We start from the raw sequence: 27,662 nt of genomic DNA on the forward strand, positions 1-27,662 counted from the left end.
TCAGTGGTCTTTTTGGATAAATACATGTGAATTTCCTCATACCTTCCAGAGATTGCATTAATCTTGTCTTTCTGCTAAAGAAGTTCCATACAATCTCATAGTAGCACATAAACATTTTTCATTTGAAATACAGTGAACTCCAAAGAGGTTACCCCAAATTCAATGAGATTTAACTTAATTCAATAACCTTTATCTCAATTCCATAACTTTTGTTCAAGTTTTACAGGATACTTTCATAGAATATTAGGGTTGGAAGGGGCCTCAGGAGGTCTTCTAGCCCAATCCCCTGCTCAAAGCAGGACCAACACCAACTAAATCATCCCAGCCAAGGCTTTGTCAAGCCAGGCCTTAAAAACTTCTAAGGATGGAGATTCCAACACAAGTGGAATGTGAATCTGTCAGTGCATCACAGGTCCCTCAAGGTACACATACAGCGCACTTCATATCACAGCAATAGCTTTGCCAAGCTGCTCCATCTAAGTCTCCACCATTCAACACAGCTACACTTTACACAGTGAATGCAGCTGGAACACATGCAGATAAATATGGAAATAAAATCCGTAGAACACAGCACACTCAGTAGCACCATTTCTCATTAGTCCTTCATCATATCTACTTATTATTGACTTTAAGGCCAGGAGGGACCATCAGATCATCTAGTCTGACCTCCTGTATAACACAGGCCATAGAATTTCACCCAGTTACTCCTGTGCTGAACCCAGTGTCTTTTGTGTTCGACTAAAGCATCTTCCAGAAAGGCTCCAGTCTTGATCTGAACACTTCAAGAGGGGGAGAATCCATCACCTCCCTCCATCGCCAGACCTTTGCTCTGTCCTTACTAACCCACTCCCAGGGGCTACTGCCAGCTCCAGGGGCTGGAGTTAAAGTTGCACTGTAAGGGTAGCAAGTAATTGTACTTTGAATTTCCTTATTTTCAGGGTCCAAGTTCAGCCACTTTCCATTCTCTAGAAGGGCAGGAGACAGCACTGGGCAGCCTTAGCTGTGCACTAATAAAATTTGGGGGCATTTAGTTATATACTTTCATCATGTCCCCTCTTATTCATCTTCTTTCTAAGGTGAACAGTCCCAGTCTTTTCAGTCTCTTCATATGAACGTTCTTCCAGGAGCTTGGTCATTCTCATCACTCTTCTTGGAACCTCCTCCAGTTCTGCACGCAGTGTTCCTGTCATGGGGTGCACCATTCAGCGGTTGTGTGGCAGCTCCTCCTGGTCACCCCAGGGATTAGCTCTTAAGGTGGATGCCCCCTTCTGTGGTTTGCTCACCGTTACACCATCTGTGCAGCTCCTCTCTTGTCCCAGGAACTGCAGTGTCCTCTTTGTGACTCAGCCCTTTGGCCAGGTCACTCAGCACTCCTGCTTTTGGGGTACAATCCTTCAATTCTCTGTCACTCCCACGGTGACCCAGGCAGTCTTCCTGTTCACTGCCCTGCCAGTCTATGCCACGCCCTTAGTGGCTGGTAGGGGAGCCCGGGCCCACCCGCTACTCCGGGTTCCAGTCCAGAGACCCTCATCCCAGAAATTCTGGGCTTTCCTCTCCCAGCCCTCACTGCTTCTTCCATGGACTGCTTCCTGCAACTTCTTGTTCCCCTCCTTACTCTGGGTGTGCCAGCTCCAAACCCTCCTCCTTCTTCCCAGGGAGCGACTGCCCTTTCCCAGCAGCTATCTGTTACCAGCTCCTTGGCTTTGGAGGCCCCACCTATTCCTGCCCAGCTGAGCCTGCTAGCCATGAATTCCCTGCTCCCTGGCTCTCCCTCCAGGTGTAGCCTGTGGAGTTAATAGTCCTACCTGGACACTGTAACCCTTTCCCATCCTGTGTGGGGTAGACACCCCATCATAGTACCTTAATATTTTCAGTGATATTTCTTGTCTCATTCCTTATGCATCCTAACATCTGTTAAAAATCTGTCTCTTCAGCATGTTTAGGTTCTCAGCACCTACTATCCCTCCACTAGAATGACATCTTCTAAAACAATGTTTCCAGGAACCCACTGACAACAGCAAAAGGATTTAGCCAGACACGCTAATTTTCTAATCTGTGCACCTGTCTCCTGCAGATTGAGGTGTTGCGAACTTGCTGGTGCTTGTTGTGGAGACCTCTCCTCTGTGCTCAGTGCCAGTCCATTCCTGACAGACCTGGAACTGAGTGATAATGAACTGGGAGATACGGGAGCGCAGCTGCTGTGTGAAGGTCTAAAGCATCCAAACTGCAAGCTGCAGAGACTGCGGTAAGTATTGATCCATTTCACTGGATCTGAAAATTTCTGACGGAACTCTTGCTCCTGCCCCAGAAGAGCTCCTTGTGGTCACACAGGAGTCACTCCTTGTTCTTCTAGTTTTCTTTTTAAAGCCCTGTTTTATTTAATTCATGCAGGGAGAAAACATCCTTAAAAACAGATTTTATAGTAAAAAATCATTGATCTGTTCAATCATGGTGCAACATAACAGGTAGTCTACTCTCCAGCCCTTGTCACGTGTTAGTTGCTTCTGTCATTCATCACCTGGTTTGGAGGTTTGTGGCAATTCTCAGGGTAGCCAGGACTTGTTACCCTCCACCTCTAATGAGAGGTGGCCTTGCTGGTGGTGGCTGGGTCTCAGTTCACTGACACTGCCAGCCCTTCAGCCACTCAAGCTGTCTCCTAATCCTAACTTCATGTTAACTTCCACTTCCACACAAGCTGTCTCCTAACCCTAACCCCACTCCTGGTGTCCCTTTGAATTATTCCCCTCTAATATCCAGCCTGTGGTAATAGAAATTCCAGATCCTCTGCAGCCCGAAGGTGCAGTGTACCCCAATTTACCAGTTTCAGCTTAAACCCTGTAAAACCACACAGCACTTGTGACCATTTGTAATAAAACAAGAGAAGATTTATTTAAGAGAGGATAGAGAAATAATAGAGAGCAGTGGAAACAAATAGTTACAATATAAAACAAAATCATAAAATGCAAACCTGGATGTACACTAATTAATAGTTACCTTTCCTATCTAATAAAGTTGACTTTACCTCAGCTTGTGTGTATTGCAGAGCTAGCTGGTTTCCAAGAACCAAGATCCAAACATTCATGAATGCAACCCCATCCAGAAAGGGTTTTCCTCAGTGAATGGATCCAGAGTGCCTTTGCTACACTCTGTTATACTGAAAACAGTGGTTTGTCTTCATTCATAGCCAGGGCAATCCCATGCCTGCTGTAATGGTCCTTTTCACCTCCGAGTGGTTTCGATCATTTGTCATGGTCTTTGTTAGTTTTCCACTGACTTGGAAACGTTTTCCATTGATGTGACAACACAGCCTCCTGCTAGCTGACATAGGGGGATGACAATGCCCTCTTGCTTGAATGAGTTATCACTGAGACGTGTTACCCCTGATATTGAGAGGTCTGGAGGGTGGTTTGGGACAAGGGATTCCAGTCCCTCTTTGGTAGACAGAGAGGATGCAAAGGTCCTGGATCATCAGCAATATGGGTGTTTGGTGTCAGAACAATCAGGTAGTTTGGCTTCTGGGTTGAAGGGTTTCTGTTCACACTAGGGATAGTTAATAAATGGTCTTGACCCCTGAGGAATATTTTGGGGCAGGAGAGCTTATACCGAAATAACAGCTCCATCTGCTTAATCGTAAGGGAACCAGAGTGCTAGCCATGAAGCACAGTGAACTATTTCCCAGATACACCCATCTGCATTTTGTTCAGATTACCCCAGCTTACTGAAAAGACACCCACAGTGTGCCCAGTCCCTTCAGTTCAACAGAACATTCACTGGTGCAATACAGGGTAACTGCCATAAGGGGCCCTCAGTTCTGTACTTTCAAGTGTGTCTCTATTAATGGCAGTGGATTAGCTCTAGAGTTACACCAGTGTAAATGAGAGCTGAACCCTGCCCAGCAGGTATAAATAAAAAGAATCCTCACAACCAGCCTTCCAAATTTTTGTTCCCAATGCTCATTGCTGCAATCTCTCCCTGCTCTCCCACAATATAGTGATTATGTCAAACATAGGCACCAACTCCATGGTGCTTTGGGGCTGGAGGACCCATAGGCGCCAACTCCATGTGTTCCAGGGCTGGAGCACCCATGGAAAAAAAATAGTGGGTGCTCAGCGGCCACCAGCCACAGCTGTTTGGCAGCAGCTGCTGATCAGCTGTTTGGCGGCTAGGTGAGGCTCTTGGGGGAGAGTGGAGAGCAGTGAATGGCGGGTGGGCAGGGCCTCGGTGGAGAGGTTAGAGTGGGGCAGGAAGAGGCAGAGTGAGGGTAGGGCCTCAGGGGAATGGGTGTAGTGGGGCCAGGAAGAGGTGGGTGGGGCCTCAGAGTAGGGGCAAGAGTGAGGGAGGTGCTTTGGGGAGGGGGCAGGGCCTTGGGGCAGAGCAGTGGTGGAGAACCCTCAGAGAAAAAAAAAACTTAGCACCTATTATATCAAAGATAAGCCACTGTTCTCTATCTCTTCATCCAGCTTGGTGGACTGTGGACTCACAGCTGCTTGTTGTGGGGCTCTCTCCTCTGCTCTCAGAGCCAACAAGACCCTGACAGAGCTGGACCTGTGGAGGAACAAACTGGAAGATAGCGGAGTGAGGCTGCTGTGTGAGGGACTGAAACATCCTAACTGCAAACTGCAGAAACTACAGTAAGCAACTGCTGGTTCCTTTAGCTTATGCCTATCAGAACGGTAACACTGAAATGGTTTTACAGCAATCAAACACAGCTGCACCAGACAGCCCAAGACCAGACCTTGCTCTCCTCATGCTGTGTGGTGGAGGATGCCCACACTCTTCTGAGTCTGGGGGAAACCCTTCACCCTGGGAACTGTTCTCAGCTGGCTGTACGAGATAAACAAACATTAATGATTCCTGCACATTCAGCTCTCATTCACATTTCAGGGGTAAGTTTTGCCCAAAGTTGCTGAACCAGCAAAGCTGCTGAAACCTCAGTTCCCCCAGTGATTCTTATTGAGACTGCAGAAGGTAGTGTAAACAGGCATGCTAGGATCATGATGCTACCACGGTAAGAGAGCAAGGATATTTCAGCACCACCTAATCTTTCTAGGCATAAAGCAAAACAAGTTACCAGAAAAAAAATCTCTACCCTGCCATTCATACAACTTGACTGCATAAGTTTGCTACTCCAGCTGCTATTCTCATAGCTCCAGCCCTGCACACCTGTCCCCGCTTCTCCCCATCAGTTGTTTTGTAGATGATGTTAAGAACATGATATTGACTGCTGGGTATGAAGGAGGGCTCACCTGATTGCCCTTAGTTCCGATCAGCTTATACATCTTTTCCGAGTCGGACCACACTCCCTAGGCCCCCAGCCATGCAGGCTGGCATCTGTAGCAATTGCCAGCCTCACTGGTCCCAGCAGTAGGAATTCCTGATGAAACCTCAGGGGATGAATCCACCAACTGGGTTTCGAAATTACTGATTAGTTAGTTGCAATCTCTTCCTGATATGGTAAGAGGATTTTTGAAGTCCTTGTGTGGAATCTGGCCCAGTGCAAAGTGTGCACACGGGAGTCTGGTGTGTTGAGGATTTGGGTCAGGTCTGGTGAATTAATGAGGAGATCATCCATTCCTCTTTGAAGGCCCCTTGTGGGGTACAGCACCTCAGGCATCAAGCTGTGGAACTGCCTTGAAAAGCCATGTCCATTGTGGGGTGAATGAGTGTGTTTGCATGAGGATGAAGTTATTGTCTCAGCCTATATAAGGGAGGTCACCTCCTGACTTGCCTCAAGGCTTGTCTGCATTGCAACTTAGTGCGCGGCAAGCCACACTGTGAATGTACAGTGAACTAGCCCGGTGCATGCTAACTGGTTGCATGGAACCTGCTGCCACACGCTAAAAGCTTTGTAATGGGCTTTGACCCACTGCCGTTTGAATTTAAGAATGAAGTAGGTGAGCTTCTTGCAATAATATCAATTGCCCCAACACCCAGTGAGCACAGAATTAAGGTTGACTGGCAGCACCTTGTACCCTTCTAGAATGTCAATTGCATCTGAAAATTGGGAAATGGAGAGGTAACCTTAACACTGTCCACTTTGAGCGCCAATCCACCCCTGAATCATTAATCATAGCATACTGTCCTTCCAGAAGACATGGACCACAGTGGGGACAGAGCACATCTGTACTAAAGGAGAAATTATTATACTATATCTTCCTCAAGGCAACAGCCAGGTTTAAGTTGGCCTCAGTGAAAAACAGGTAGCTGCACCTGGCCTGCACTCAACCACTTAGCCTAATCTGCACAAACCACCTTAGTTTCCAGGAATTACTGCCCCTTCACCCTTGACCTAAGGATTCCCTCTGGGACATGACTTTCATCTACCCCTTAGCAAGTCCTGTGATGTCCTGCACCAAAATGCTACAAATCCCTATGGCAACCATATACCATTGTGGCCCTCTGCTCAGACAACCAGCACACCAGCACAGAGACAAGAGATCCCTGGTCCTCTTGGCACATCTACACCATTCTTGTATGACAGTGTGAGCTGTAGCACCAGCTGCAGTGAATCGCTCCTCATCCAGTACAGCTACATGTAACATAGGAATGGGCAGTGCATGCAGGGGAATGAGTGAATATAATTCTGCTGGACACAATGCACAATGGCAGATTTTGTTCATCATTCTTCAGGTCTGCTTGTTATGGGGCAGCCCTGTCTGCAACCTACTCACAGTATATCCCTAATGACTATTGCAGCTTCAGGGGGTACAGAGTTAAGGTTGCAGGGCAGAGTTTCTGTGGACATTACCTGTGTATTTCTGGGATATCAGAGGGTTACGTAAAAGTGCCTTTAGCATTCTGCTATGAGCAATCAAACTTAACTACGTTAATGAAGTTTTTGGGCAGTGAATTTCCCTTGTCTTTTGAGGAAGTGCTGGTAGGGAGAATGACATGATTGTGGGGCACCTGCATGTGTGGGGGGCCTCAAGGAGGCTTCCTGGGAACACCTCAGTGCCACTCAGCTACCAGCTTTGGTCTCTTCCTGCTCCCTTCATGCCATCAGTAGGGTTGGTGGGGCCATTGTGAGGAAGGAACTTGGTACTGATGGGCTGTGAGGAGCACGTCTACTGGCTGGAGGCAGCAAGGGAGTGAAGGGAAGTCCCTGCCTCCCTACTCCACTTTGCAGGCTATCCTGGGGGGAAAAGGCCTTGCAGCATAGGAAGATTCTTAACCTAGACCTGGTCTACATTATGCATTTATACCGAATTTAGCAGCATTAAACCGAATTAACCCTGCACCCGTCCACACAACGAAGCCCTTTATAGCAATATAAAGGGCTCTTAAAACTGATTTCTGTACTCCTCCTCGACGAGGGGAGTAGTGCTGAAATTGGTATTGCCATGTCGGATTAGGGTTAGTGTGGCCGCAATTCGACGGTATTGGCTTCCGGGCGCTATCCCACAGTGCACCATTGTGACTGCTCTGGAAAGCAATCTGAACTCGGATACACTGGCCAGGTAGACAGGAAAAGCCCCGCGAACTTTTGAATTTCATTTCCTGTTTGCCTAGCGTGGAGCTCTGATCAGCACGGGTGGCGATGCAGTCCCAAATCCAAAAAGAGCTCCAGCATGGACCGTACAGGAGATACTGGATCTGATCGCTGTATGGGGAGACAAATCTGTTCTATCAGAGCTCCGTTATAGAAGACGAAATGCCAAAGCATTTGAAAAAATCTCCAGGCTATCATAGACAGAGGCCACGGCAGGGACTCAGCACAGTGCTGCGTGACAAGCATAACAGAAAGCCGAAGAATCAAATGGACACTCATGCAGGGAGGGAGGGGGGACTGAGGACTCCAGCTATCCCACAGTCCCTGCAGTCTCCGAAAAGCATTTGCATTCTTGGCTGAGCTCCCAATGCCTGAAGGGTCAAAAACATTGTCCCAGGTGGTTCAGGGTATATGTCGTCAATTTACCCCCTTCTCCCCCATGAAAGAAAAGGGGGAAAAAATAGTTTCTCGCCTTTTTTCAATGTCACCGTATGTCTGCTGCATGCTGCTGGTAGACACGGTGCTGCAGCGCTGAACAGCAGCATCCCCTCCCCTTCCTTTCCTGATGGCAGATGGTACAAAAGGATTGAAAACCATCCTCATTATCCTGTGAGTGCTCCTGGCTGGCCTCGGTGAGGTTGGCCGGGGGCGCCTGGGCAAAAATGGGAATGACTCCCAGTCATTCCTGGCAGACGGAGCAAAAGGATTGAAATCTGTCCTCATCATAGCAGCTGGAGGCTGAGCTCCTGCAGGGCCCCCCCCTCCCCTTTCATATCTAATGAAGATTTTCTACTGCCTGGACAATCATAGCAGCGGGAGGCTGCCTCCCCCTCATTTTATCTCACTAAAAAGTCAGTGTTTCTTATTCCTGCATTCTTTATTACTTCATACAAATGGAGGGACACTGCCATGGTAGCCTAGGAGGGGTGGGGGAGGAGGAAGCAATGAGTGAGGTTGTTGCAGGGGCACCCCCTAGAATGACATACACATCATTCCTGCGGGATCTCTGGGGCTCTGACCCAGAGCAGCTGTGCTCTCTGGTTCTCTAGTACACTTGCCCCGTATTCTAGGCAGGAGTGACTCTATTTTTAGACAAAACATAAAGAAGGGAATGACCTGGGGAGTCATTCCCATTTTTGTCCATGTGCCCCCGGCGGACCTCAGCAAGGCCAACCAGGAGCACCCATGACAGCAGCAGACCGTACGAAAGGACTGATAACCATCATCGTCAATTTCCAATTGCAGACGGTGCAAAAGGACTGATAAATGTCATCGCCAGTTTCCAATTGCAGATGGTGCTATAGCTGGTAACCGTCTCTACTAACTTGCAAAGGCAAATGAATGCTGCTGTGTAGCACTGCAGTACCACATCTGTCAGCAGCATCCAGTACACATACGGTGACAGTGACAAAAGGCTAAACGGGCTCCATGGTTGCCATGCTATGGCGTCTGCCAGGGCAATCCAGGGAAAAAGAGCGCAAAATGATTGTCTGCCGTTGCTTTCATGGAGGAAGAATTGAGTGATGACATTTACCCAGAATCACCCACGACACTGTTTTTGCATTGGGATCTCAACCCAGAATTCCAAGGGGTGGGGGAGACTGCGGGAACTATGGGATAGCTATAGGATAGCTACCCACAGTGCAACGCTCCGGAAATCGATGCTAGCCTTGGTACATGGACGCATACCGCTGAATTAATGTGCTTAGTGTGGCCGCGTGCACTCGACTTTATACAATCTGTTTTAAAAAAACAGTTTCTGTAAAATCAGAATAATCTCGTAATGTAGACATACCCCTAGACTAGGGATGCTACTGCCCCATTATAATGCACTATCTTTAAAACCAGATACTAGGCCACAGAGTTGGAGATTAGTAAATGTTGTATCTATATTTACAGACAATATGAAGCAGAGGAATACACGCAGGGCGAGGAGCCATGAATTCCTGCCATCTATGCCCCGTTCTGCCAGTGACTGGCCTTAACAACACTTTGCACTTGGGTGGCACTTAACAAACCTAATTTAGTGCAATCCCCTCACCACTCCTTTGAGGTCGGTCAGTGTTATTGCTCTCATTCTAGTAGGAGGAGAAGGTGAGGGGCAGAGATTTTAATTATGTTTTCCAAGATGTCACATTCTGTGATCCAGACCCAGATTTCTTTCATAGGTAGCAGTTAAATAATGGGTTAAGCATGGAGGTTAACTACAAACTTCCCATAGTAGTTCAATAGTCCAAGGAATACCCTCTCGTCATAGTGTTTTTGATTGTGGAGCCTGCAAATTTGCAGTGAAATGGTCATCACAGAGTTAACCGAGTTATCCAGAGTACTAGACAATGGAGCCATACTCCAGCCTTCCCTCACTTCCTGTTTCGGGAGGGAAAGTTCCCCGCCACACTTAGCTTGGTGAGATGTAATTGAATAAAGTAGTAGATTCCCTAGCCTGCAGTTCTGTGACTAAAATGTTATTCTTGTAAGGCTGAATGGTCCCTTTACAAAAACAGCAGCATGCCATTTATCTGAGGGGTTAACTTGGACCCTGAGATCATGTGTCCCAGCTAAGAAACTGATTAAAAGGAGCACTTGCTTGGATGCACTGTGAATCCCTTAGTTTCACAAGTACTGTAAACCCCCCCTTTAGCCTTTTGTAAGTGGGTCTGATACAGGGAAGAGAGGAAGGTAATTTCTCCACCAGCCCCAGAAAGTCCCTCTGGGAGTAAGGAATCTAGCTGTGTTAAACAGATGAGCGGCGGGGGAGGCTTTCACCTGCAGTATATGTAGTTGAGAGTCTGGCTGGGAGAAAAATAAAGTAACTTGTCATCCAATTTGGAAGGGTTTTGGCTTCCACGGACATGACTGATTAGTTTTTAGGCACTGAGGAATGTTTTGGGGAAGGCAGGATCTTACCCAGGGTTTTCAGAACCCACAGCAGTGGTAACTTAATTATTTCACTCCCAGCGGTGTCAAGAATAAATCAATGGTAGCACAGCAATTCCACCTGATAAAAGATTAATGCAAGTAAGCATGCTCTATCTAAAACAGCAATTTATTAGATTTAAGCAAACACAGACATAAGCAATATGTTTAAAACATCCCAGATATTTACCTGACATCTGGAGCGGTATTGAGTAATTAACAGCAGGTTCACAGTGGCCAGTTGCTCACCCATCAGGGAGAAAAGGTGTCAGGAAAAAATGTCTCCCAAGGTGGCTTCAGAGGACTGCTCTAAAATACACTATATTACCTAGTCTTTTATAACTAACTTTCACAAAACACATAGGTCCTAATAACCTCTACAAAATCATCACTTTTCCTAGCTTTCAATAAATGTCTAATATCAGAAGTGCTCAGGCTCAAGGTGTTTCATCCCCTTATCTTCTTTCAGTCTCAGTTATTTACCTTTCTCTCCCCTCCACCCATTTTGATTAGCAGAAACTGCCAGCTAGTTTTGATCTTGCCTTCAAAAGCCCTGCTTTCAAATTAACCCTGTACTATGTGGTGTTCTATTTTATTAACTCACGGTGGCTGAATGGACATAATGTGGTTGCAATTGGCTAGATCAAATTCTGGGGTACACACACCCCTCAAATCCAGGGTAACAAGGGGAGCTTACATAGCAGCTTTAGATTTCATTTGCTTAAGCAGAAAGGAACCAGAATAGCAGCACTGGGAAAGGGTTTGAACTGTTTCTCAGTGCCTACTGTTAGGATTCTCCAGCCCATTACAAATACCCCTGCAGTCTGCTGCCCTCCCTTCAGTTCATCTGAATGTTCCCTTTTGGAGCTGGGGGTGACTGGCAGAGCCAGGGGCACGTGTACTGGAATCCACACAGGGGTCTTTGGTACTGACCAACCTACAGCCTCCTGCTAGAGCTCTGTGACTGGTCTCTTCTGAATGAACAAATATGATTCCCTTTCAAGACAGACACTAACGTCAATGAGAGAATCACAGCGAACAGGGAGGAATCAAGTAATAAACTTTTCTCTCCCATATGTTTTTGTCTCTGTAGGTTGAGGATTTGCAGTCTCACAGCTGCTTGTTGTGGGAATCTCTCTTATGTTCTCAGCACCAGCCAGACCCTGACAGAGATGGAATTGTGGGGGAATGAACTGGGAGATTCTGGAGTACAGCTGCTGTGTGAGGGATTGAAACATCCAGACTGTACACTGCAGAAATTATGGTGAGTTACAGCTGAGTCATTTTAATCTGTGTTTGTTAACACAGTGTCACAATTAAGCTCTTTTCACAAGAATCACAGTGTTTCTGTCTATCCCCCAACCCAAGAACTGGCCCTCATTCTTTTCCCACTGCTGTGCTGATAGTTTGCATTTTCTTGTTAAAAAGTAAGATAATACAGTGTCTCACAGTATATTCTAAATGAAACACATTTGCACGTTAAAATCTCAAGTTTTTATTCAGTAAGTGAGATTGAGAACACAGGGCTGGGATCCTTTACCAATTTAATTAAAGGAACCCTCATTCACTCAACTAATTTACCACCATTATCACAATTAATCCTGAGACAAGCAGAGAAAAAGGCAGAGTGAAAGGACACAAAGAAGAGTATTGTTTACCATCACAGAAATACAGCCAATTGTTTTTAAATCTACAGGTAGAAGTGAATGTTGTAAGGTATCACTGAGGGAAAGGAAAACTGTTTGAAAAAGCCATAAGAAGTTAGATCACACAATGACTTTCATGCACTGTACATGCATTATAGTTTAATGTAGGTACTCAGCTTGTTTTACTCACAAACCATTAATGAAAAAACAGTTCCAAGATCCTTTCACAATTTCGTTAGAATAACCATCCCTCATTCAAATCCTTTCCCTCCACCACAAGAACTAAGCCTACCACAAACACTAACTGTAACAGTTCAAGGCTTGCTGCATCTTTGACCCCTCTTTGTCTCTGTGGCCTGGTCTACACTAAGCGTTTAAACCGATTTTAGCAGCGTTAAACCGATTTAACGCCACACCTGTCCACACTACGAGGCCCTTTATATCGATATAAACGGCTCTTTAAATCGGTTTCTGTACTTCTCCCCAACGAGAGGAGTAGTGCTAAAATCGGTATATCGGATTAGGGTTAGTGTGGCCGCAAATCGACGGTATTGGCCTCCGGGCGGTATCCCACAGTGCACCACTGTGACTGCTCTGGACAGCAATCTGAACTCGGATGCAGTGGCCAAGTAAACAGGAAAAGCCCCACGAACTTTTGAATTTCATTTCCTGTTTGCCCAGCGTGGAGCTCTGATCAGCACGGGTGGCGATGCAGTCCCAAATTCAAAAAGAGCTCCAGCATGGACCGTACAGGAGATACTGGATCTGATTGCTGTATGGGGAGACAAATCTGTTCTATCAGAGCTCCGTTACAGAAGACGAAATGCCAAAGCGTTTAAAAAAAATCTCCAGGCTACACAGTGCTGCATGACAAGTGTAACGGAAAGCCAAAGAATCAAATGGATGCTCGTGGAGGGAGGGAGGGGGTACTGAGGACTCCAGCTATCCCATACTCCACAGCAGTCTCTGAAAACTATTTGCATTCTTGGCTGAGCTCCCAGTGCCTGTAGGTTCAAACACATTGTCCCGCGTGGTTCAGGCTATAGCTCGTCAATTTACTCCCTCCCCCCACCACGTGAAAGAAAAGGGAAAGAAATTGTTTCTTGTCTTTTTTCAATGTCACCCTGCATCTACTGAATGCTGGTGGTAGATGCGATGCTGCAGCAGTGAAGAGCAGTATCTGCTCCTCTCCCCTCCCTGGTGGCAGATGGTACAATATGACTGCTATCTGTCGTCACCATCAGCCCGTGAGTGCTCCTGGCTGGCCTCAGGTGAGGCTGGCTGGGGGCACCTGGGTAAAAATAGGAATGATTCCTGGTCATTCCCAGTAGATGGGACAGAATGGCTGGTAACCGTCCTCATCATAGCAACTGGGGGTGAGCTCCATCAGCCCCCTCCCTTTCCTGTGTAAAGAAAAGATTCTGTACTGCCTAGACTATCATAGCAGCGGGATGCTGGACTCCTCTCCTCCACACCACTTAATGTCTTGCCTGGACTGTCATAGCACCAGGAGGCTGCCTCCCCCTCATTTTATCTCACTAACAAGTCACTGTTTCTTATTCCTGCATTCTTTATAACTTCATGACACAAATGGGGGGGGACACTGCCATGGTAGCCCAGGAAGGTTGGGGGAGGAGGGGAGCAACGGGTGGGGTTGTTGCAGGAGCACCCCCCGTGAATGGCATGTAGCTCATCATTTCTGCGGGATCTGGCACAGAGCAGCTGTGCTCTCTGATACACTGGTTCTCTAGTAGACTTGCCCCATATTCTAGGCAGGACTGACTCTATTTTTAGAAACCATAAAGGAGGGATTGACTCGGGGAGTCATTCCCAGTTTTGCCTTTGCGCCCTCAGCCGACCTCAGCCAGGGGCCCCCATGATAGCAGCAGACAGTACAGAACGACAGATAACCGTCATCTTACTGCCAATTTACAATGGCAGCAGACAGTACAGAACGACTGATAACCATCTCTGCCATCATGCAGAAGCAAACGAATGCTGCTGTGTAGCGCTGCAGTAATGCCTCTGTTAGCGGCATCCAGTACACATATGGTGACAGTAAAAAAAAAAGCTGAATGGGCTCCATGGTTGCCGTGCTATGGTGTCTGCCAGGGCAATCCAGGGAAAAAGGGCGCAAAATGATTGTCTGCCGTTGTTTTCCCGGAGGAAGGAATGAGTGACACATTTACCCAGAACCACCCGCGACAATGATTTTTGCCCCATCAGGCACTGGGATCTCAACCCAGAATTCCAAAGGGCGAGGGAGACTGCGGGAACTATGGGATAGCTGCAGAATAGCTACCCACAGTGCAACTCTCCGGAAATCGACGCTAGCCTCGGACCATGGACGCATACCACCGAATTAATGTGCTTAGTGTGGCTGCGTGCACTCGACTTTATACAGTCTGTTTTACAAAACCGGTTTATGTAAAATCGGAATAATCCCATAGTGTAGATGCACCCTCTGAGTGCACCCTTCCCACTCAGAGGCCCGGCACATTCATTTCTTTCAGGGTGGAACCTTGTTGATTCCTCCACATTTAGACTGGAGTGGTCCAGGCTGCAGTACCCCTGTTTACCATCCCTGATTACTTGATAGATTTACTGTGTTCAGACACCTGTTAGATTTCTCTTCAGGAGCTGTGGCCAGTGAGAACACAGTGACTTGTTCAAAACAAAATATTAGTTATTATCTTAATATATATTCATCAGGTCTAGTTATTACTTAGTCCTGCCTTGAGTGCTGGGGACTGGACTAGATGACCTACTGAGGTCCCTTCCAGTCCTGCACTTGTATGATTCTATGAATATTATAGCAGAGCGCCAGCTCCGTTGTAGTTAAGAGTGAGATTGCCTGTCTATTTAAAGGTCTAAGTGCTCTATGTGCCACATGATTATTTGCATTCCTTTGAAATGTGCTGTGCTTCATGGGGACATGGAGCTAGGTTACTGATCCAAGTCTGGAGTCATTTGAGTAAGGGGTTGAGTAAGGGGCCCCCAGAAAAAAAAAGTGTTCATAAAACTGAAGAATTCTGCAAATTTTTTGTGTGCAGTTCTAGGGATCAAACCGTAGCTCTGATCATGGCCACATGATCTGAATACTTTGACCCATACCCTAGCTAGTGCGTGCACCACTCATTGCCTCTTTGGAGGAGCAGAATGAAAATGCTATTTAAGAAAGAGTTTAGTTCTCTAACGAGGGACGTTCCAAATATTATCATGTCAAATTGATTACGCTGTGCATGTGCAGACACAGAGCCAAAGAGGCATTTTAGGGAGGTACTACTCCCAGGACCTGAATAGCTTAAAGGCATCTTTTATGGCCATTGAAGTGGAGAAACACCCAGGTGCTATAAGTTCAAAGTGACCCTTGGGCAGCAGCAGGAAGTGGCTTCAATCTGTCTCCATCAAAGGGTGGGTTGTTTTTTTTTATTTTGAGGAAATGTAATCTGAGTACAGTAGAAAATTCCAAAAATGCTCAAACTCTTTTTGAAAAAGAAAAAAATCACAGCTGCAAATGCTTGTTGGGACCGGGGAGTGAAGGAGTTGGGGGAATAGGAAGAGAGAGTTTGGGGGCTGCAGCAAGGGAAGGAGGATTATGGGGAGGGAGATAAATGTGGATGAGTGGTAGGGGAGGGTTGGGAGCTCAGGTCAGGGAAGGGATTAGACTGGGAGTCGGAGAGGAGAGGAGAGGTAAAATGTGACACTGGGACGGGTGATATGTCAGGGGAAGTGGGAAGGGTTAGGAGCGGGGAACATCTGTCAGCCTCACATCCTTATCTCCCAGATAAGCTGGGATGGGTTCTGGAGGGACCCAACTCTTCTGAGGGTGTCTGATACTCTCTCTGTCTCTGCCCCCTACAACACAGACAATGAGACAGAAAGAAATAGTCATTTTCCTCTCTATATATGTGTCTCCTTCAGGTTGTCAGATTGTGATCTCACAGCTATTTGTTGTGAGGATCTCTCCTCTGCTCTTACAATCAACCAGACTCTGACAGAGCTGGACCTGGGAGAAAACAAACTCAGAGATTCCGGAGTGCAGCTGCTGTGTGAGGGACTGAAATATCCAAACTGCAAACTGCAGAAACTAGGGTAAGTAACAGCTGGTTTCCTTTAGTCTCTGCCTATTAACATTGTAGTATGGTAGTTTCTGCTCTTTCTCTTGGGATTCACTGCTGCAAATGCACCAACAGTCTTTGAAAAGCACCTATTGTCTTCCCAAAGAGTAGGAAAAGGACCCACTACTGTGCAGTTGTCAGATTTTGCTAGATAAAAGTTGGGGCCCACAGTTATTTTTCACACACTGTAAATGTAGTATATTTTAATATAGGTACTTGGGTTATTTTACTCATTTAATGTGAATGAGAACCAATGATAGATGTGCAGTTTGATTAGAATCACTAGTCACCATCTCAAGAATTAATCACACTCTTTAGCTGATAAAAATCCCAGAGCATTAAGTGCCATTCGAATCCAGCACAGACACCTGGCTCAGTGTCTAAAGCCACAGCTCCAACAGAATGTTGCTAAGTCTCTGGGCTGCAAGTCCGTCTCCTTTACCAACAGAGAATGGGAAGGAAAAGAAACAAAATGAGAGGAGGGAATATGAGAGATGGATACAGGTGAATGAAAGTGAGTTCTATGGAATTTTGGGGGCCTAGTGATGTGTTTCCAAAACATCCAGCTGTTTACACTGTCTTAGATACCTCACCCAGATTTGGGTTCTGTAAGACAAAAACAGGTTCCCTTCAGACACACATCAAGGTGAGGGTCCACAATTGTTTGTACTGGAACCTCTTAGCTTTGCAGTTTAAACACAGTTAGGAGTGAGTTATTTCCCAAAGTCTGTTCTTTGGTGCTTGACAGTAAGATAACATGGTTGCCCTGGCCCTTTCCTTAGAACATCAGCATCGGCAGCACTGGTTCCCGCTTTCCCAAACAGGCCAGGAAGAAAAGAACCAGAACCAGCTATAAAAATAAATAAATGAGCAGATACAATGTTAATGTTTACCACCCGAAGGTCATGACTTCCTCATCTGCTCTCAGAGGGAGCTTTAGGCCAAACCTGCATCACCACCACAGCTGAGAAACTCAGACCCTTCAAAGAATCTGTTACCGAGACCCTAGTGGGGAAACAGCATAAGAAGCATGTGGAGTAGAACCTTGGTCCAAGCACTGAGCGATACAGTCCTGCTGCTACCATGGAGATATTCCTCACATAAAACCACGAAATAACTAATCACTGACCTGGGTTCAGACTGGTATCTTTGGAGCAGGAGGTGAAGGAAAAGGCTCTTACACTGCACTACTGCTTCCCAACCCCCACTGTTTATTGAAGCCATGTATAAAAAAAATTGCCCCAAGTGTCATCAACACAGGAGTGAAAATGACAAAGTTGGTGGGTCCTGGATGAAACACAAAAATGGTATTGCAGTACTCCGGGTAGGAAAGCTCCAGAGCTTGTGTGGCGCTGCTGCCCTCAGGTTTACACTCAGAATTCCTTAGACTAATGTTAGACTCTTCTAGACCCATTTTCACCTAATCCTCAATTGTATAAAGGAGTCTGAGCTTATCTGTTAAAGCAAAGGAGTCAGAAGAAGGTGTAAGATGTGTCTGTTCAGATAAGGGAGGGCTACTTTGATTTACACTATTTACTCTTCTGTAAAGAATGGGGCATAAATAAATAGCCATTTCCCTCTCTGTATGTTTCTGTCTCCTGCAGGTTGTCTGACTGTGGTCTCACAGCTGCCTGCTGTGGGGCTCTCTCCTCCGTTCTCAGCACCAGCCAGACTCTGACAGATCTGAACCTGTGGAAAAACAAGCTGGGAGATTCAGGAGTGCAGCTGCTGTGTGAGGGACTGAAACATCCACACTGCAAACTGCAGAAAATACAGTAAGAGCTGATTTCCTTTAGACTGAGCCTGTTAAGCTTATACTATTGTGATTTCAGCTCTTCCTCCTGAGATCACAGTACCAGTGTGAATGCACCAACAACCTTTGAAAAGCACCATGGCCCAGATTTTTAAAGGTATTTCAGCATTGTGGCACTCAGTGTTGCAATGTCTAAATGACTGTCAGTGGGATTTAGGCTCTGAAGAGGAAACGTCTAAATACCTTTAAAAATCTGGGTTCTACCGTCTTCCAAAGGAGTGGGAAAGAAAACCCCCTGCCATGTAAATGGATCATATTGTACTAGATAAGAAGTTAGATCACACATTGGCTCTTCAGATACTGGAAATGCAGTACAAGTTAGTGTAGAAACTCAGGTTATTTTACTCACTAAGTGTGAAGGAGAACACAGTTATAGGTGACTTTCCTAATTTGATTAAAATAACCCTCTTCCATTCAAATCCTTTACCACCATCACAAGAGCTAATCCTGGGAAATACCTAACGCAGAGACAAAGAAACAGAAAGAGGGGGAAAAAAGGGCAAAGGGCAAAAAGAGAGTGATTCAGCCAGGAACTACCTCTGGGGGCAGGTATCTGTTGGTAAGTACTTCGTGCTTCACCCCTCTCTTCCTCAGCCTGCCCGTCACTCCAGGCAGCAGCTGTCACAGGTGTTGGCAGCACTGGCAGGTCCAGTTAGCTCTGCAGGTCTAGTTGGCTGGTCAGGAACAATCCCAGGCAGCTGTAAATGATTGTGAAGCTCTTTAGTTGATAAAACCCATAGAGTATGAGGTTAGGTGCTATTTCAGTCCAGCACAGACAGCTGGCTCAGGGTTTAAATCCACCATTCCGAGAGAATGGGCTACAGCCTGGCTTCCTCATCAATGGAGAATGGAAAGGAAAAGAAACAAAGCGAGAGGAGGGAAGATGAGATGGATGTGAGTGAATGGAAGTGAGTTCTGTGGTATTTTGGGCTAGTTTAACAAGGTGGCTTTCCCCTTAAGGGCTGGAGACCTGGGCCAGCCAGCCCTAGTTAGGCACACCTGAGCAGGGATCACCTGATTCCCTCATAAAGGTCAGCAGGGAGCTATAAGTAGTGGTGGGGGAATGTCTCTTCTCGAGCAGTCAGTATCAGGGTCCCATACAGGCAGCTTTTCAGTTGTTTGGAGTTTAGCACTTTACCATTGTAGACTAGGAAATCACTTGTTCCTGAATTGTTATAAAAGTCTTTTCTTTGGTGCTTGACACAAACATGGTGGCCATGTCCCTTCCTTTAGAACATCAGCATCCCCAGCCCTGGAGACTGGCTTCCACTAACCCAAACATGTTGGGATGAAACAAATAGCGTTGTTCTCCAGAAACTGCTGTAAACAGCAATTAAAATACATTTTAATGTTTCCCCCAGAGAGATACAATCCCACTACTGCCATGGAGGTATTTTTCACATAGAGGATATTACAATAGTCCAGCTAGGAAAGCCTTAGGGCCTGTGGGGCTGTGCTGCTCTCAGTCAGTCCCTCAAACTCAGAATGCCCTAGACTAAGGCCCTGTCTGCAATACAGAATTAAGTTGACCTAACTTATGTCTGCATACAGCTGCCACTGTGATTACACCGCTTGTGCGTGTCTGCACTTTGCTCTGTGTGTTGGCCATGCACGTTCTCACCAGGAGCGCTTGTATCGATTGTACTGTTGGTGTGGGGCATTGTGGGAAGGCTTCTGAAAGCCAAGAACAGGCGACATAAGTAAGGCAACGTCTACACTGACATTGCATTGACCCAGCTAACCTCGACTCTACACCGCTCATGGAGGGGGAGTTATTAAGTCAGTGTAACTGGGTAGTTACATCAGTGGGGGCAAAATTTAAGTGTAGACACTTCCATAGTTAGGTTGACCTAAGCTGCCTTTCATTGACCTGACTGTAGTGTAGACCAGACCTAATTTAGACTCCTCAGCACCTATTTACACCTAGTGCCCAATTGTGTAAGGGAGTCTGAGCTGATCGTTTAAAACCAAGGAGCCAGAAGAAGGTGTAAGAATGTGTAAGTTCAGGTAAGGGGAGGGCTACTTTGACTTACACCATTTTACTTTTTGTAAGCTAATGGGACATAAACAAGTGATCATTTCCCTCTCTGTATGTCTGTCTTCTGAAGGTTGTCCGATTGTGCTCTCACGGCTGCTTGTTGTGGGCATCTCTCGTCTGCCCTCAGCATCAGCCAGAGCCTGACAGAGCTGATCCTGTGGAAGATCAGCCTGGGGGATTCCGGAGGGCAGCTGCTGTGTGAGGGACTGAAACATCCGAATTGCAAACTGGAGAAACTATCGTAAGTAACAGCTGGTTCGCTTTAGTCTGTGCCTGTTAATATGGTGGTGTTGTGTGTTGCTCTCTTTACCAGGATCACAATATCCTACAGTGCATGGAACCCACTCATGGAGCAGCCTCACAGTGCTCCTGAGGAAAAGACAGAGACCCACTTATGTGTTCATTGGTTTTATTTTACTAATTAACAATCGAATAAACTCTCAATCTTTGGGCCGTATTCATCAGGGCAAAGCAGCTGGGGGGCAGCTGCCCTCAAGGGGTAGCCAAAGATCTGCCTGGCACAGGGTAATTCTTAAGTAGTGTTAACCATGTGTGGCCAACTCTACACCACCCCTCTCCCATCCCCCTGCCTCAGTACAGTGTGTATGGAGGGGCATGGAGACATATGTTGGGGCAGGAGGGGGCTGGGCAGAGTTCATGGTGCTGTGTCAGATCCTAGGATGGCACAGCCACTGGGGTAACACAGAAATCTGAGGTTCCTCTAAGGCCAGGTTGACACTTAAAATGCTGCAGGAGGACCACTGTCGCACTTCAGTGGAGACACTATCTACGCTGACAGGAGGATTTCTCCCATCAACGTAGGTAACTCCACCTCCCTGAGAGGAAGTTGCTATGTCGACAGGAGAAGGTGAGGGTCATAGTGGATCACAAGCTAAATATGGGTCAGTAATGTAACACTATTGCAGGAAAGGCAAACATCATTCTGAGATGTATTAGCAGGAATGTCGTAAGCAAGACACAAGGAGTAGTTCTCCCACTCTACTCTATCTTACCTGGATGATTGTGTCCAGTTCTGGGAGCCACATATCAGGGAAGATGTGGACAAATTGGAGAAAGTCCAGAGAAGAGCAACAAAAATGATGAAAGATCTAAAAATCATGACCTATGGGGGAAGATTGAAAAAACTTGGTTTGTTTAGTCTGGAGAAGAGAAGACTGAGAGGGGACATGATAGCAGTTTTCAAGTACATAAAGGTTGTTACAAGGAGGAGAGAGAAAAATTATTCTCCTTAACCTCTGCAGATAGGGCAAGAAGCAATGGGCTTAAATTGCAGCAAGAGAGGTTTAGGTTTGGACATTAGAAAACACTTCCTAACTGCAAGGGTGGTTAACCACTGGAATAAATTGCCTAGGGGGGCTGTGGAATCTCCATCATTGGAGATTTTTAAGAGCAGCTTAGACAAACACCTGTCAGAGATGGTCTAGATAATAGTCGTGCCTTGAGGGCAAGGGACTGGACTAGCTGACCTGTTGAGGCCCCTTCCAGTCCCATGATTCTGTATCCGACCCAGGATCAGGAGAGTGGAAACGTGACTTAGAGCCGGTTTCCTCACCCACAAGTCTAGTCAGTTGTGTTGAGGGTGAACATGGTGCAGCTGAGGACACAGTCCAGTGGCTTTTAGCCAACCCTAAATGCAGCATATTTTGATGTTAAAACCCAGTAACAACATTCTCCCCTCCCCCAGCCTGGAGCCATCACTCCAGCTTTCCCAAAAGGGCTGGGAAGAGAAGAAAATTAAACACTTATCTGTTCTCCCAAACTAGCTGTAAAGAACGCATAGGAATAAATAACATCAGTATTAATGTCTTACCACAAAGGGGCTTGGATCCCTCCTGCTCATCACCTGTCATTTCAGGCTAAACCTGCAATGCCACCCAGCTACTGATAACACAGCTTAGCCAGCAAGTGTCACTGAGAGCCAGTTGTGGGCTGCCCCCGGTGCCCTTCCGGACCATCCTTCTCATGGCAGATAATTCAGGTCTGGTCTATGGCCCCACTGGCCAGAGCTCAGCCCTGTCATCTCTGATCTCCTCATGGTCCCTCTGCATTTTCTTCCTATCACCCAATCTTAGCTATTGCCTCTTGTCTCCTGCTTGCAGGCTGCTCCTCATGTGTCCTGCTGCTGCTCCCAGCCCCTGCCAGCCACAGCCAGCTTCCCTGATCAGCTCTCACCTTCTCACCTGCCTCTTTGTCCTGGCTCTCAGAATGCTGCTACTCAGCCTTCTCCCCTTGCTGCCTGCAGCCTGCTGCTCACCCTCACCCACACTGGCCAGCTCTATCAGTCTGATCCCTTCTGTGCCCAGGATGTCACTTTTCTTTCCTTGTCATTCTGGTTAACACAGCGCCCCCTACTGGTGAGATGCTGATCTGTGTTCCTTCCTCTCTCAGGTTAACCTGGGGCCCAGTCCTAGATTCACAGAAGATTAGGGTTAGAAGCGACCTCAGGAGGTCATCCAGTCCAACCCCCTGCTGAAAGCAAGACCAACCCCAAAGCTGTCCTTTCCTTTCATCCCATTCTAGGTGGTGGAGTGCCCAGAACAGAACCAGCAGTTTGTTATAGGTTATTGTTAGGACTCCCCAATTGATTAGAAATAGTATACTTTTCCCTTCAACTATGCTGAGCATTCCTTAGGGAAATACACACTATACTCCTGGGGGAATTCTGCACCAAAAAATTAAAAATTCTGCATATCCTGTCAAAATGACACCATACAATCATACCAGTAACAATTATTTTACTTTATTTCAAAATACCTGTCAGCAAGTATGTCTGTAACAAACAGACTCCCCCCAAAAAGATTCTGGCTTTTTTTTTTTTTTTTTTTTTTTTTTTTTTTTACAAATAGATTCCTTACCAGGCAAATTAATACAGAACTTTGTGAATTCATTTAAATGACAATACAGAACTGTATTTACTGCAATTGCCAGAAGCAGTGCAAAGGCTTGGGGGAGCCAGGGGTAATGGAGGAGCTGAGGAAGAGGGAAGGAACCTAGGAGTGAACCTGGCAGGTGCTGGGTGTGGATGGGAGGTTTTTCTTTGGGGTGGGTTAGGGGAATTGTTTGGGTGTTGGGAAGTCTCCCCCATGCAGACCCTAGCTGACCTCAAGCCTTTCCCATTCAGTCAGGCACATCTGCCCCTGTCCCCACACCCTTCATCCCCATGGGTCTCTGCAGCCCCCTCCCCTGTCCCCAGGCTGCTGTCACCCCACTAAATCCTGATTCCATGCTCCAGTCTGTCCCTCCCCCTACACTAGCCATTCTGAATCCAGTCTGTGACTCTCCCCCCCAGCAGCCCTATGTGCCCCACTTTGTCCTAACCTGGCTTCATGGGGCAGGGTGCTGTGATAAACTTCTACTCCTGGGGAAATTCTGCAGCACTAGGCATAGAATTTTGTATTTTCCTGCATAAAATATATTTTGCCTAAGTGTTGCAGTTTCATCTTCTGCCCACCAGAGGCCGCTGTGGAGCTAGAACATGAATGTAGCTGGCTTTCTGGCGCCAGAGCGGCTTCTGGTGGGCAAAAGGTGGAACTGCAGCACCTTTTACCCAAAATGTTTTTTATGAGGGAAAATACAAAATTATTCAAGACAAATGAATTTTGAACGATATGCAGAATTCCCCCAGGAGTAACAGTAGCTGATACAACAGGTGCACATGGAATACCCTTAGGGACCTGTGGTGCCAATGGGATCTACCTGTGCATGTCCAGAGTGAAGAATCTCCTTTTAGACACCATTGACATCAGTGTTTGGGGCAAAAATATGCATGGTTTCCTCTTGTATCTACAGATTGGGGGATTGTGATTTTACAGCTGCTTGTTGCAGGGAGCTCTCCTCTGCTCTCAGCACCAACCAGACCCTGAGGGAGCTGAATCTGCAGGAGAAAAAAATGGGACACTTTGGCATGAAGCTGCTGTGTGAGGGACTGAAACATCCCACCTGCAAACTGCAGAAAGTGTGGTAAGTTACAGCTGGATTCCTTTTAATTATATTGTGATGAAGCTGTTTTCACTAGAATCACAGTGTTACTGTCCAAGCCCCAACCAAGAACTGGTTCTCATTCTTCTCCCACTGCTGTGCTGATTGGTTTCATGTTACAAGTTTAAAAGTTGGGTAATGTAGTGCAGTAGTTCTCGACCAGGTGTCTGAGGCCCCTAGGGGGCCTCGAGCAGGTTTCAGGAGTGCCTCCAAGCAAAGCAGACTCACTGGGGCCCAGGGCAGAAAGCCAAACCCCCACTGCATGGAACTGAAGTCCAGGTCCTTGAGCCTCACCACCTGGGGCAGAAGCCTGAGCAATGTAGCTTCGTGGGGGGCCTTGTGGCATGGGGCCCCTGGCAGTTGCCCTGCTTGCTAACCCCGAACACCGGCCCTGGCTTTTATATGCAGAAAACCAGTTATTGTGGCACAGGTAGACTGTGAAGTTTTTTATAGCATGTTGAGGGGCTCAGAAAGAAAAAGGTTGAGAACCTCTGATGTAGCAGCTTTTAGTGCCCTCTGAAGGCAGCTACTTTTATATCAGAACCTTCTGGTATTTTATTCAGTAAACAAGACTGAGAGCACTAGTTTATGATCCTTCCACAATTTAATTAAAGGAACCTTCTTCATTCACATCCACGGCCCTTGTCATAGTAATCCTGGGACAAAGACTAAGGGCTTGTCTACATCAGAAAGTTGCAGCGCTGGTGAGGGAGTTACAGCGCTGCAACTTAGGAGGTGTACACATCTGCAGGGCACCACCAGCGCTGCAACTCCCTGTTTGCAGCGCTGGCCGTACTCCCGTTTTGTCTCGGGTGTAGAGGATCCAGCGCTGGTGATCCAGCGCTGGTAATCAAGTATAGACACTTACCAGCGCTTTTCTTGACCTCCGTGGAATAAGCAGGTATCCCAGCATACCTGAGGAAGCCTCTGGTAATCAAGCTGGTCTCCTTCCCCGGTTTGCTCTCGCGTTCCCCGAACCCCGAGCAAGCAGGTCTCCTTCCCTGCGGTTTGCAGGGGGGTTCCGGGAACGCGAGAGCAAACCGCGGCGAAGCTGGTCTCCTTCCCCGGTTTGCTCTCGCGTTCCCCGAACAAGCAGGTCTCCTTCCCTGCGGTTTGCAGGGGGGTTCCGGGAACGCGAGAGCAAACCGCGGCGAAGCTGGTCTCCTTTCCCGGTTTGCTCTCGCGTTCCCCGAACCCCCGAGCAAGCAGGTCTCCTTCCCTGCGGTTTGCTGGGTGGTTCGGAGAACGCGAGAGCAAACCGGGGAAGGAGACCAGCTTCGCCACGGTTTGCTCTCGCGTTCCCCGAACCACCCTGCAAACCGCAGGGAAGGAGACCTGCTTGTTCGGGGAACGCGAGAGCAAACCGTGGCGAAGCTGGTCTCCTTTCCCGGTTTGCTCTCGCGTTCGCCGAACCACCCTGCAAACCGCAGGGAAGGAGACCTGCTTGCTCGGGGGTTCGGGGAACGAGAGAGCAAACCGGGAAAGGAGACCAGCTTCCCCGTGGTTTGCTCTCGCGTTCCCCGAACCTCCCTTGAAGCCGCCCAACAGCGCTGCAGTGTGGCCACATCTAACACCACTTGCAGCGCTGGTTGCTGTAAGTGTGGCCACTCTGCAGCGCTGGCCCTATACAGCTGTACTAATAGAGCTGTAACAACCAGCGCTGCAAAATTTTAGATGTAGACATGGCCTAACAGACAAATAGAGAAACAGAAAGGAAGAGTGGAAGGGAACACAGAAGAGCATTAGATTAAGTACCCAAACAACCACCCAGCCAAGTGTTTTAAATCTACAGCTAGAAGTGAAGGTGGTAAAGTCACTAGGCCATAAGCCCGAGAGGGAAATGGGAAACTGTTTAAAAAAATTAATAGAGACTGAGAAGGAGAAAAGAGAAAAGACGACTACGGGAGATGAAAGTCAGATGGGAGGAAATGGAAGCAAATTCTGTGGAGCTTTGGGATTGCAAATGTGTTTAATAAGTGCCCAGTTCTGTTCACAGTTCTAGATATCCCCCAGGCAGGGCTTTGGTTCTGGGATGTTATAAACAGTTTCCTTCAGAGACACAGCAAGGGAACCTTCTGAATGATTCAGATTTTGAAGCTCACTTTTTAAATGACTGCGTAGATATAAGTTATTTCCCAAATGTCTGTTCTTTCTGGCCTGACATAAATTTGACAAGGCTAGTGTAATGTTCCCCTGCTCGGGAGGGTCATTGGAAGTGGAGATAGAACCTCTGAATCTAAAAGTACAAGTTTGTATTGCATGAGCGAAAGGTTGTGGCTGACTCAAACCTCCGTAGCCTAGCCACTAGAGGGGGCAAAGAGCCACACGTGCTAAGGGTGGGTTACACTAGCACATCCCTTTCCTTAGACCAGCATCATGCTCTGAACTGGAGCAATAGCTTCTGCTCTCACATTTGCTCTAAACACATAAGCCCCATTCTCCTGATCTGGCTGTAAAATTTAAGTCAAAGTCAGTAACACAACAGTGTCTTCCAGTCAGGGTGGATTTTTGAGCTTCCACCTGCATTTCAACAGTGTCAGTCCAAGTCTGCAGCCCTGCTGAAAACTCTTCCGCTTCAAGGACTCTTACTGAAGCCCTATGGGGAGAGGGTGTGAGGAGCCTGGGCAGCAATGAGAGCTGAGATCTTGCTTCTTCCATGGCGAGATTCTGTGAGCTGGATTTTTCAGCCCCTGCTCCTTGTGAGCACTGATTAGCTCCAGGGGCACCTACAGAAATGTTTCCATGGGAGGCACTTGGGGAGGGGGGGTTGGTGCTGCCCCAAGGGGGGGTGGGCACTGGAGAGAGTTGGGTGCTGCCCTAAGGGAGTGGCAGAGCCACCCCACACTGTCAAAGTTAGAATCAGGACTCACAATTTGTCAGACCACTCTGTTTTATTAGCGCAGCGCTCCACCAATAACACCCAGATAATGTGAGCACCATGCAAGGCACAAACTATCTTATTTATACAGATAAAAGGGTGAGAACTTAACAAGATAACAAAGGAAGCAGAATCTGATAAGTTTACCTGGGCTAGGCATGCATATCTTACCCATCCTCTGTTAATGTTTCGCCATTAGCACCCTTGTTTATGCCTAATGTTTCTTTTCCTGGCACCTGTATTTCAACATTTCTTATTTCTGCTTAAAGGTACATACAACATTTCTTTAATCCATTCTTATTTTTACAATTTAATTCATTCTACTTTCACAGTCCCTCCTTTTGGTCAAGCTCACGCCATGACCAAAATTTTACTGGTTCCACAAATCAATCATTCTTTATTTCTTCATCAGTGATATTTAAAATAATCATATTAGCACTCTGGTTTGGGGCAACTGTCTGTGTGGCATGGCTTACACCATTTTGGATGCAACCGGAGATTAACTGAAGACATACAAAAATCACTAAGATTCCAAACAGGATAGTTAGGGCTCCGTGAAACAACCAGTTTCCTATGCCAGAGAAATTGAACAGGTTACTTAGCCACTTCCATAAAGAACTTTGCTCTACATGGGGAAGATATGCGATTTGTTCTAAGTGACTATAGCAATCTACTACCTCATTGGTATTGTCAGATATAAACACACAACATTCTTTTCCAGTGAGAGCACAGGTCTGGACGGCCGCCTGTCGGATCGCCCCT

The 27,662-nt window shown here is 46.9% G+C and overlaps 1 protein-coding gene across 2 annotated transcripts in view; it reads left to right on the top strand.

Moving 5' to 3' along the window:
* Nucleotides 1-27,662, top strand: part of LOC127051008 (NACHT, LRR and PYD domains-containing protein 3-like) — a 572,024-nt gene that overhangs the window by 537,572 nt on the left and 6,790 nt on the right. For both annotated transcript variants that reach the window (XM_050952784.1, XM_050952783.1), the window contains exons 8-14: nt 2,075-2,245; nt 4,461-4,631; nt 11,499-11,669; nt 15,976-16,146; nt 17,777-17,947; nt 20,094-20,264; nt 23,834-24,004. In XM_050952784.1, the coding sequence (XP_050808741.1) occupies nt 2,075-2,245; nt 4,461-4,631; nt 11,499-11,669; nt 15,976-16,146; nt 17,777-17,947; nt 20,094-20,264; nt 23,834-24,004 (1,197 nt within the window). The remainder of the gene's footprint in view (nt 1-2,074; nt 2,246-4,460; nt 4,632-11,498; nt 11,670-15,975; nt 16,147-17,776; nt 17,948-20,093; nt 20,265-23,833; nt 24,005-27,662) is intronic.

The sequence above is a fragment of the Gopherus flavomarginatus genome, chromosome 5 (genome assembly GCF_025201925.1).
Source record: "Gopherus flavomarginatus isolate rGopFla2 chromosome 5, rGopFla2.mat.asm, whole genome shotgun sequence".
NCBI lineage: Eukaryota > Metazoa > Chordata > Testudines > Testudinidae > Gopherus > Gopherus flavomarginatus.